Genomic DNA, 12,170 nt, shown 5'->3' with positions numbered 1-12,170 from the left:
GACCTTTTAAACGCGCTGCCTATTGATTTCGTCCCGGCAGGGTGACGGGAGCACGATGGATCCGTCCTCGGTCGGTAACGTCCGGCAAACTTTGATGTCAAAGCTATTCTGTGAGTTTGGAAAACGTCGTACGCCAAGTGTCACTTTCAAAAAATACTTTCAAGGAATCTTGAAATGCATTTTTGCCTTTGTGGCGCATCCTTTAATTTCCTTCATAAGCATTCAGCAAAGTCTTCATCTATTAGCATTCAGCATTCCCACGCAATTTCTACAGAAATTGCACTTTGTCTAGTTTTCAGTCTAGAATACGTGTTAATTTTAGTGCAAATGTTCTGTTCTTAGCTACTGGCTCTCCGCCTTAACGCGGTTCTAACCAGACTAATGTGAAGAGTCTACTGCACTTATTTTGGGTCGTTCCCGACTCTCCATTTCACATGAGCGATTAGCATGCTTCGCGACTGCCCGTTTGCCTTTTTCACCACGGAGAGAGAGGATCTGCATTCTGCACCACGTAGCTTGTCGCTGCTACGGCATACGGAGTATTATTAGCCCGTCCGTTCTGCCGCGGCGCAAGTTAGCTTAGCGCGGCTAGCGCCTCACGTTCTCAATCGCGGACTGTGTTTGTTGCCAACTTGTCAAGCAGCCGCGAAACAACAAAGCACCTCCGGGTGACTCGGCGACAGCGTGACGTCGGCGTGGCACTTTTTTTTTTTTTTAACAATTTCAAGCTTGCTAGTGATTTGTGAACTTGTGCGGAAGAGAGCCCTCTTAAAAAAAACAAACAAACAAAAAAACAGCTTTGACAATCTTGAAACCGCACTTTCTGAGATCGCAATTTCGGTCTCAAAACGAAATATCGTTCAGCCCCTACCTCTATACTTGCTTGAAAACCAGCTTACATCTTAAATACAAATGTAGGATGGCTCAAAATAGCGGTTCAGTGAGTCCGTCTCAGCGGTTCAGCGTAGGTCAAGTCAAATATGAATTCATGAGAAAACTGAACGTATGGCGTTCCACAGGGCTCAATTCTGGGGCCTCTGCTGTTTTTATTGTATCTGCTGCCCCTGGGTTCCATTTTAAGGAAACAGCGGTGGTTGTTTTATCGTATTCTATAAATTTAGAGTTGAGTGATCAAAGTCAGCATCCAAAGATTTGCAATGCCAAGTTGTGCAATTCTTGTCCAGTGCGACAAGCTACCTTGGCAGAATTTGAGGTACACTTCCTAAATGTGCATGGAGATGGGAATACACGAACACAAAACCTTTTCAATGAAGAAGGGTTCAATGAATGCACATAACAAGGTTAAGAAGCAATTACCATAGCTTGATATGTTCTTACCATCGCAACATGTGGCGAATTTTGATAGTCTAGGGGAGTATCTGTGTTTGTAATTCATGTCTCGAACCGAAAGAAGTCGGCAAAGTCTGTTTTCGAGTTAAATTTCGCGAGAGTTTTCTGCTCCCAGAACACTTGACTTTATCTCAGGTCAGATAAGAGCCCGATCGCAGGTACAACTTTTCCCGCGGCTGCCACAGAAAAATAGATTTGCAGCTTTGACGAATGCCTCCGAGGCTTTATCGGGTTCAGACGAGCCCGAGTCATTAATCATCATTTTATAGGCCCGCACACTCCGCAAAGCCAAAAGCCATCCTTCAGAGGCGACGCCGAGTTCAAACAACAGCCCAATTCCCTCTTCTCACTTTTCACTTTTCAAGATGAAGTATTTCTATTCAAATGACCGCATCAAAGGAACTTGGACGCGTTAGCGGTGACACTCCCGAGGATTTTTGATCATTAAGCCGAGGCGGAATCTTGGCGGCTAAACATAAAGGTCCCGACGCTGACGGATAACGCATTTAAACAACGTCGCTTCGCTTTGATTGACGGCTCCTGGTGAAAGTGCACAAATGCGGTGGTGGGCTCCGTGAGGGGAGGAGGGGGGGGGGGGGGGCGCACATGGGTCTCGGAAGAACTCGATGAAAAAGATGTTTTGTTACTGACACTTCATTTCAGTCACACTAATAAAACCGGCACGCCTCCTAAGGCCCTCGCCGTGGGGAGAACGCTTTAAAAAATAACGATGTGAAAATATGGCGAGAGGCAAACTTTTCACGACTTCATGAATATTTAAACCCGGGGAAATAAAAATAAACTTTTAAACATGCGAGTTTGGAACTCTCAGATGTTGCTATTAAAACAGTCAGTAAACAATTATTGGTTGCTATCGTCGTGTATGTGCTGTTCGGCAGCGGTGGCAAGTCACAAAAGTGCAAAATGCAGTCTAGTTTAATATCACATATCAAATCAATATTCCCTTTCGAAATTAATTTAAATTCCATAAATCTGTTATAGCCACCTAAACCATCCAAATTAAATGTGTTACATGTTTTAAATAAAGACACAAATAGCGGCCTATTGTAAAATGAAAACTATACTTTTTTTAAATAAACACATTTAAAACATAAGGTATTAAATTTGTGCTCAAAATGAAATATATGTCATAATCACATTACACTCATTCATAACGAATAAGTGTAATATTAAAGAACAGATTTTGCAGTTGTGACACTATGATGTATGCTAAGTCGTTAGGCAATTAGCTTAGCTCTTTAAAGGGATACTTTACTTATTTAGACATTTTTGGCAGTCAATAATAATAAATAATAAATTTGATATTTTCATTATTTTTCGTGTACAATTAGTACCTTTCAAAACACATTTTGCAACTTGCTGTCGACTGAAAATGACATCACAAGGGCTCAGGTAACCAATCACAGCTCAGCTTGTGAGTGTCACATGACCAAACCTAGAAAAAAGCTGAACTGCGATTGGTTACCTGAGCCCTTGTGATGTCATTTTCAGTCGACAGCAAGTTGCAAAATGTGTTTTTAAAGGTACTAATTGTATGTGAAAAGTAATGAAAGTATCAAATTAATTATAGACTAAATATGAACTTTTTATTGCTATAATGGGCTAAATAAGTGACGTATCCCTTTAAATCATTGACCCGCCCCCAAATGACAAATTCCTGCCCCCTCCACACGTTTCCCAGTCAGTTTTGCAACATGCGTGTGGCCGCCGTCTACCTTTTACTGGGCTGGATCCTCCTGTCCGCTCGCCTCCACGTGATGCGCGGCTTGGGCGACGCCCGAGGTTTGCACTCGATGGACGCGTCCTTGCCCAGCGTGGCGATGACTCGCACCGGGTTGGGCACGAAGACGGGCGCCGACGCTGCGGTGAGGACAAAAGGCATGAAGCGCAAAGTCACTTTCTTGTCACCCTGACTGCAAAAAAAACAAAGTTCTAAAAAATAAATACTGCTCTCTAATCTACTGTATTATTACAGTAATTGTTTCACTTTACTGGAATTTACTGTAAAAAAAAAAAAATCGAATCAGATTTAACAAATTAATTTGTGAAGAAATGAATCATTAAATGTTTACTTTTCTTTGGATTCTTAATTAAAGGTGTAGTCAAAGATCAGCTCTCCTGCTCGTCCGCGGGGGTGGGGCCGGGTGCACATGCTCAGCTAAGAATGAGCACGCACAAGGTCGTTACGGCAGATATCTATCTATCTATCTATATCTAGCTAGCGCACTATCTACATCTAGCTAGCGAACTATCTACATCTAGCTAGCGAACTATCTACATCTAGCTAGCGAACTATCTACATCTAGCTAGCGAACTATCTACATCTAGCTTGCGAACTACCTACATCTAGCTTGCGAACTACCTACATCTAGCTTGCGAACTACCTACATCTAGCTTGCGAACTACCTACATCTAGCTTGCGAACTACCTACATCTAGCTTGCGAACTACCTACATCTAGCTTGCGAACTATCTACAGCTATCTATCTATCTATATCTATATCTAGCAGTCTAGCGAACTAGCTATCCATCTAGCGAGCTATCTATCTATATCTATATCTAGCGAGCTATCTATCTATCTATCCATCTATCTAGCGAGCTATCTATCTATCTATCCATCTATCTATATCTATATATCTATCTCTCGAACTATCTATATATATCTAGATCTAGCAGTTTAGCGAACTAGCTATCCATCTAGCGAGCTATCTATCTATCCATCTATCTAGCAAGCTATCTATCTATCTATCTATCCATCTATCTATATCTATATATCTATCTCTCGAACTATCTATATATATCTAGATCTAGCAGTCTAGCGAACTAGCTATCCATCTATCTATCTATCTATCCATCTATCTATATAGCGAGCTATCTATCTATCTATCTATCTATCTATCTATCTATCTAGCGAGCGAGCGAGCTATCTATCTATCTAGCGAGCTATCTATCTATCTATCTATCCATCTATCTAGTGAGCTATCTATCTATCTATCTATCTAGCAAGCTATCTATCCATCTATCTATCCATCTATCTAGCAAGCTATCTATCCATCTATCTATCCATCTATCTATATCTATATATCTATCTCTCGAACTATCTATATATATCTAGATCTAGCAGTCTAGCGAACTAGCTATCCATCTAGCGAGCTATCTATCTATCTAGCGAGCTATCTATCTATCTATCTAGCGAGCTATCTATCTATCTATCTATCTAGCGAGCTATCTATCTATCTATCTATCTAGCGAGCTATCTATCTATCTATCTAGCGAGCTATCTATCTATCTATCTATCTATCTAGCGAGCTATCTATCTATCTATCTAGCGAGCTATCTATCTATCTATCTATCTATCTAGCGAGCTATCTATCTATCTATCTATCTAGCGAGCTATCTATCTATCTATCTATCTAGCGAGCTATCTATCTATCTATCTAGCGAGCTATCTATCTATCTATCTATCTAGCGAGCTATCTATCTATCTATCTAGCTATCTATCTATCTAGCGAGCTAGCTATCTAGCTATCTATCTATCTTCATGTCCACAAAAGAAGAAATGAAGGCATAATTGTGAAGTCATCATCATCTGTATTACACATCAAGGCCATCTCCAGGCTGCGAGGCTTTTGTCAGCCAGCATTATTCAAATGCTGAGTGACGTTTTCCGAGTGACATTACACACAACGACAATCCAATTCCAGCCGTAGCTCAAGGCTAACCCGGCCCCACGCCACAGTCCCGCCTCCCGGCCCGCAGCGGGCGGACGTGTGCCCGCCTGGTGTTTGTTTGTGCGCGTCTTCATCAGAGTACGAGCGCAAACGCCACTCGTCACCAATCGGCCTCCCGGCACAGGCTGATGTGGGCCAGGGTGCCGGGAGTGACGGCTCATCCGCGGGCTGGTATTAGCCACGTAATCGGTCCTGAGGTTTGTGCGGGGGCACCATCGGATCAGGAATATCATCCGGCCTCGTCAGGTCTTGTTAAAGTTTGATGAAAGTTTTGTTCATCTTCTGTGACATAGTTTGTATAAATAACAAGTCATCAATCCCACTCGTCCAGTACTGAGCATTCTTGACCCTCCAGGGTCGGAGTTCAAACTGTTTGTCAAGGTCCGATTCATGAACATTAATGATCCTCAATTAACTGTTTTGAAAATGGTCAACTTTACTACAGATTGCTTTTGTTTTGGTCCTAAATGTGGGGATGGGATTTGGTAAATGTTCAATGCAGGGGTTGATCTAGTCAAGTGGGTATACAGGACCAAGACCACCCCAAAAACTTGAAAATCCGAAACTATTTACCTTATCACCTTCAACTCATTCACTCCCAACCATTTTCACAGAAGCAATTCCCTTCGCTCCCGGCTTTTTTCCTGTATTTGGACTGATTTTGCAAGGCCCACACAATATTGTATAAGTCTCTTCTTTCATCAGGAACAAAAAGTATATTTCTATCTGTTTCCGTTTCGCAGCAATTGGCATTAGAATATAGCTAATATTATATAAGTTTCATCATTATTCACAAATCTATTTAGAATTTTGAGTGAATTAGCCTTTTTTCAACATGTCTCTTATACTCTGTTGCTACCTGCTGGCCGTTTATGCAATAACTACCATTTATTCAATCGTTCTTTGCAGTTGAGGGGCTACATAAAAGCCTTCTGTATGCTCTAGCATAAAAAAACAAAAACAAAACGTATATATATGTCTTTGGGAGACTTAAAACAGTTAAAATAGGACGTATTTTTACGTCTTTGGGAGCAAATGAGTTAACAGAAAGCTGTTATGTAGCAGTTGTTCAAAATTCGAAACTATGAAATATAAATAAATTGCTTTATAATCAATTTTAATGTGTTTAATAAATTCAAGTCGAACCATTTCGAAGCAGCCCTTGCATCCTTCCCTTTTTCTGAATGAGCAAGTTTGGACATCCCTGTGGATACAGGGGAAAAAAAAAATAATAATAAATTTTTTTTTTAAAAATCGGCGCATAGACCGCCACTCCTAATCCGCACGTAACGGAAAGATATGACATCATTTAAGACAAATGATCTGCCAATAGAAGAGGGAACTTTGACTTTGCAGTATTTCTTAACACAATTGGCTCGCCTAAAAAAAAAAAAAAAAAATACAGACTAACCACCATTGCATTAAAAACGGTGTTTGTACCAACTCGGGTAGAATTATGGAGTTTCTTATTTTAGGCTAAACTTACATATAATGGTAAAAAATGTCAATATCTAGTCATTATACTTTTTTTGTATACACATTTTTTAATACGTTTTAACTGTTTTATGTACAGCACTTTGGTGTCAACTTTCGGTTGTCTTTTAAACGTGCTATATACAGTAAATAAAGTGGTGTGGAATTAAGGTAGCATGTTTTAATGGCAAATTTTGCCTTGGTCTAGATTTCGCAATACCAATTAAACATAACTACAAACTCGTGCGTTAAAAGGTTGCCTATAAACAAAACAAAACAAAACAAAAAAAGTCTAAATGTTGGGATAAAATTGTACTTAAGAAATAAGTTTGGACAAATCTGTTTTGTCAAGAAAAAAATTTGTAAAATGATGACGATTGAATTTTAAAAATACAACTCGTAATATAAAGTCACATTTACTCAATTCTTTTTTGCCTTTAACATCTTAACTACAATTGATTCTTTCGTTAAACAAATCATTTAATTCGACACTTGAAATGAAATTATGAATAAATATAATCAGTATTTGGTTAAGTCTGTCTTGTTTTCTGAAATCAATTATTTCAAGACATTATTTTAGGAAGGTGGCGATATGTATTTATCCATATTAAATGATATAATCAATTCTGGCCAATTAATTTTTGCGGCGCCAAGCCCTGCTTTGGGAACCACAACAACTATAAACACCGGCAGAGTTTTTTCTACGTCGTGCGCGGTCCTCTCACATTTCACTTTACGTGTTCAAAATTGCTTTGTGTGTACCCTGCTTAGGGAGTCAACATTTTGATGGACAAAAAAAACAAAAAGGGGGCGTTTGATTCTCCCAAATGCCACGGATTCCCCTTCAAAAAAGGGCACGCCACGCTGACAGTAAATCAAAGCGTCCCTCGGGGGAACGCGAAAGGGGAAGGGGTGTCACCAGCTGCGTTCCAGTATACAAGATGACAAGGAGAAAAATGGCGCGTCAACGCACGGCGCAGAGGACAGCCGGAGCGAAGCCTCGTGGCCGCCGAGCGCCAGTCGGCCTCAGAGTCGCACGTCAACGTGCGTCGCGCGGACGCCGGATGAAAGTCGGCTTCCGTCGCTGCCAATCTATACCTGCAAGCCAATTTTTTTTTTTTTTTTTTTTTTTTTCTTTTTTTTTTTTTTGTGGCAGAGTTGGCAAACTTGCATACGGACCAAAATGTATTATAAAAGTAGAATTAGCGAATGAAATCCGGTATTTAAGAAAAAGTAAAAGTAAATACATAATTAATTCATTTACTCCCAATAACGTATAAATACGTTTTTTTTAATGTAAGTGTCCCAAAGACGTATTTATACGTTTTTTTTTATTTTTTATTTTTTTTAATGCTATAGCATACAGAAGGCTTTGATGCAGCCTCTCAACTGCAAAGAACGGTTAGAGAAATGGTAGTTATTACACAAACAGCCAGCAGGTGGCAGCAGCGCAAAGGAGATCAACCAGGGCCATGTAGAAAAAAAGCTAAATTACTTACAATTTGAAATAGATTTGTGAAAACTGATGAAACTTAGCTCTCTTCTAATGCTAATTTGATAAAGCAAGGAGTATAAAGCACTAGTGATGTAACAATTAAGGGCAATATCGTGATATTAAAGCTGCCACAATATCGTCGTCTTCATCCTCACGACATTTAAAAGGAACACATCTATTAAAAAAAGCTAGGTTGATTTCCATTTGTGCAGTTCTAACACCCTCTGGTGGCTAGTTTTGTAGTGCAATTTAATTTTCATTAGGGATGTTTCTTAGCTAGATGCTTAGCTTTGTGCCAATCTATGCCTGCTGCAAGTTATTTCTGTTTTTTTTTTTTTTTTTGGGGGCAATGACTTTTATTCATGACGTCCAGCGGCAGGAAGCCTTGATTAACATCGTCTCAATTCGATCTTGCTTCATGCATTTTCATCTGGACGCGCGCAATCACCGCCTACCTGCTTCATACGCCACCCACCAGCATGTTGACTTCTTTTTTTTTTGTTCTCTATTTTGGTTAAAAAAAATAAAATAAAACTTTTCATGTTCAAATATTTCCTTGGAAGGCGAGTGACAGTATCGTTATATATTTTCTATACACGCTTAAAGAATCATCTACAGTACTTCAAGAGTGCTCAAACGCACCTGTTACAAGTATGACAGTTTTCCAAAAAGCTATTTAAGGACTCTTGTAATCTTACAAAATGAAAATATAACTTCCGAAGGTAACGTTGCAGTCAAGATATAACAAGAGAAGAAGACCATATATGAAAAAGTTTATTTAAAAAAAAAACACACCTTTCATTATTGTAAAAAAAAAATTCTATGTGGCCCTAATACGCCGTCATAATTGAGACTATAAACATAACTAAAATTTATTGACAATTTCGTCAATGACTAAAACGGAAAAAAATAAAAAATAAAATAAAAATCACACAACACCAATCAGAAGGAATGAAACGCGAGTTGGAGAAAAGAACCGCTCAGAAACTGTTCATGTTCACTGCACTTTATTTAATGTAATTTAATTAAATTAATTTAATTTGATTTATTTCATTGTGCAGATATAAGATTAATCTCAATCAATTATGCACATCCATCCATCCATCCATCCATCCATCCATTTTCTTGACCGCTTATTCCTCGCGGGGGGTGCTGGAGCCTATCTCAGCTGGCTCTGGGCAGTGGGCGGGGGCCACCCTGGACTGGTCGCCAGCCAATCGCGGGTTACAAATAAGTATGCGTTAATTTTCTGTATAGAAGTTGAAATGTATGCTGAAGGAAAATATCGACTAAACGATCGACTTTAGTTGACTACAATTGCTCTTTTTTTTCGTCGACTAAAATTGGTTTAAAACTAAAACACAACCAGATGACTAAATTATGACTAAAACTAATTAATTTTCGTCAAAAGATTATCACTAAAACTACATTAAAATGTCAAAATTAACACTGGTTTACAGGAAGTACATCAAGAGTCATTGTGAAAATGTTTTTAAAAGTGTTTCACAAAGCAAAGGATGTTTACCTAAAATCTTGAGTTCGGCGTTGGAGTAAATGGCGCCGTACTTGTTTTCCGCCACGCATTGGTACATTCCCGAGTCCACGGGCTGCAGCTTGTGAATAGAGAGCTCGCCGTTCACGATCTCCACTCGACCCTGCGGCGCAAAAAAAAAACAAGAAGAAGAAGAAGAAGTGGCCTCTTAATGATGATTCACGACAACATTCAGCACCCTGAGGTCATTTTTTTTCAAACAAAAAGGAAGACGAGGCGAGGTGCTCGTACCTGGGACGTCAAGGGCAAACCGTTACGCAGCCAGCGATAGGTAGGCCGGGGCCTCCCCGTGGCCTTGCACTCCCAGTGGAGCTTCTCCCCACTATCCAGCTGACTGTCATTAATCATTCTCACCCACTGCGGCAGCGCTGAGAGAGAGAGAGAGAGAGAGAGAGAGAGGGAAAAAAAAAATGCAATAAATAGGATGGCTGAAACGTCTCCAATGTGGTCTACATCTTGTTAGGGTGTTGACTTCTTGAGCTGACAAACTCAAACAGGCTTTTGTGCCGTTATAAAGGACATCAACAGTTACAAACATTTTACAGATGAAAAAAAAAACAAAAATGATCACAAGAAGGAGTCATGCCATATCGCCTATGACAGGGGTGTCCAAACTTTTTCACTTGAGGGCCACATACAGAAAATCAGAAGGACGCAAGGGCCACATAATGTTATGAAGAGAAATTGTGTTTAGTCCTAAAAATAATTCATTTGTGCTTTTGCATAGTTAGAAAAATGCTACAGTATATAAACCAATTTATTTGTAATATGGTAGTAGGGTTTTATGGTTTCTATTAGTTTTCAGGGTGGTTCAGTTTTATTAGTTTAGTTCTTTAAGAAATGCTTAGTTTTAGATTAGTTTGTTAGTGTCAGTATTAGTATTAGTTTTGTTTTTTAATGTGTATTGCTTGTGCGCAATATTTAAAAAACACCTAACGTCATCTTTTGGTGCTTTTCTATTGGCTGCTGCTAGATGATTCAAACGTCATTATTCCGGTTTATATTAAAATAAATCTACGAAAAATCACATTTAAAATCAGCCCCAAAGGCTCATGCATTAAATTAATGACCAAAGACTAAAACAAAGGACGTTTGCTATAATTATAGTTTGTTTTAGTTAGTTTTGTAAACATGAAATGTAGTTTCAGTTAGTTTTCATTTTTTTAAAAGCATTTTTGTTTTTATTTTATTTCAGTAACAATATTGCTTTTTGAATTTTAGTTTTTTCATTAGTTTTAGTGAACTAAAATAACCTTTAATGGCCCCTGTTTTTCGACACCCTCCCTTCTTACTTTGACCATCTCCAAACATTTTTGTTTTGTTTTTATTTTATTTGATCGGAGTCAAATGCCATTTTTAGCATACGTTGCGGGCCACTGAAAAATGGACGGTGGGCCGCAAATGGCCCCCGGGCCGTATGACAAAACACACATGCTCTTTACGGGTAAAGATGTGTCTAAAAATTATTCACACAAATATATTTGTGATTTTCACATGCGGCTTCACACCCACAAATAGATATGCTATTTTTCACGTTTGTTAATGTTGTGTATGCATTTATCACGACCATTTGCAAATGTTTAATTCTGCTTGTGAGTTGTCGAATGTGCGTTTGTGGCTCGGCAGGCACGGGCGTTTATTTTTGACACAAACGTCACGCTGTGACAAGATATTCACACAAAGGCCCGTTCCTCCTCCGTCCACAAGGAGGCAGTGCTGCTGTCGAGGCATCTCTCGTTTTTTGTTTAAAAAAAAAAAAAAAAAAAAAGGAAATTAAACAGAAAAAGAGCATTTCTATGAGCCTGTTTTATGTCGGGATGGAAAATGTGAGCCTAATTTGTGACCCTCTAGCTTTGGCTGCCTTGACAGATAGATGTCGTGCTGTTAATTTTTCTTCTTCTATGCCGCTTAAAGCAGAAGCTGTCAAAGAGGTAGCAATAGAAGAAGAGTGGCTTCTGGGTAACACCAAAACATGCTTGAAGTAAACAAACTGGATACAGTTTTAGACCGCGTTTGACGTTCGTCGTCTATCACATAAAATCAACAAGCTTGCAAATCCAAGTTAAAGATTACGTGATCATTAAATCCACTAGGAGGCCATGCTGATTTTTTTTTTTTTTTTTTTTTGCAGGAATATCTGAACGCTTAACCAGCCCGTCCACGCTCTTTCTCGTGACGCGGCTTTTACGCGGCGACTTCCCGTCAGAAGGCAGCAAGAAATGTTCGCTTTATGCCCTCCCCGCTTTCATCTGGAAGTCTGCGTCTATCCGCTCGATGCATTTTTCAATACGTGAACGTATATTCATGAGATTATAAAATTTACAAGGACCTTTCGCTGGAGTCGGATCGTTCGTCTTGCATGGGAGCGAGAATATTAATCAGCCACCAAGAAAGCGAGCAACCAGCGCCAGCCCGCCCGTTCCTTCTTTTAGTTTAATCTTTCAAGGCCCATTTTTTTTTTTTTGTATTAAACTTTTTCTTCAGTTGTGTTAATAATGCACAAACGACGAGGGCTAATCGAGCGAAATGAAAGGGATGTAAATTAATTC

The 12,170-nt window shown here is 39.3% G+C and overlaps 1 protein-coding gene across 5 annotated transcripts in view; it reads right to left on the bottom strand.

Annotated features, from left to right (window-relative positions):
* The window catches only part of cntn5 (contactin 5), a 211,790-nt gene that overhangs the window by 32,930 nt on the left and 166,690 nt on the right, over positions 1 to 12,170 (bottom strand). For all 5 annotated transcript variants that reach the window (XM_077494311.1, XM_077494315.1, XM_077494313.1 and 2 more), the window contains 3 exons: positions 9,853 to 9,989; positions 9,595 to 9,724; positions 3,087 to 3,231 (listed from right to left, as the gene is read on the bottom strand). In XM_077494311.1, the coding sequence (XP_077350437.1) occupies positions 3,087 to 3,231; positions 9,595 to 9,724; positions 9,853 to 9,989 (412 nt within the window). The remainder of the gene's footprint in view (positions 1 to 3,086; positions 3,232 to 9,594; positions 9,725 to 9,852; positions 9,990 to 12,170) is intronic.

The sequence above is a fragment of the Festucalex cinctus genome, chromosome 13 (genome assembly GCF_051991245.1).
Source record: "Festucalex cinctus isolate MCC-2025b chromosome 13, RoL_Fcin_1.0, whole genome shotgun sequence".
In the NCBI taxonomy this organism is placed as follows: domain Eukaryota; kingdom Metazoa; phylum Chordata; class Actinopteri; order Syngnathiformes; family Syngnathidae; genus Festucalex; species Festucalex cinctus.
The sequence above is the reverse complement of the archived record's forward strand: the minus strand, read 5'-3'. Positions and strand labels throughout refer to the sequence as shown.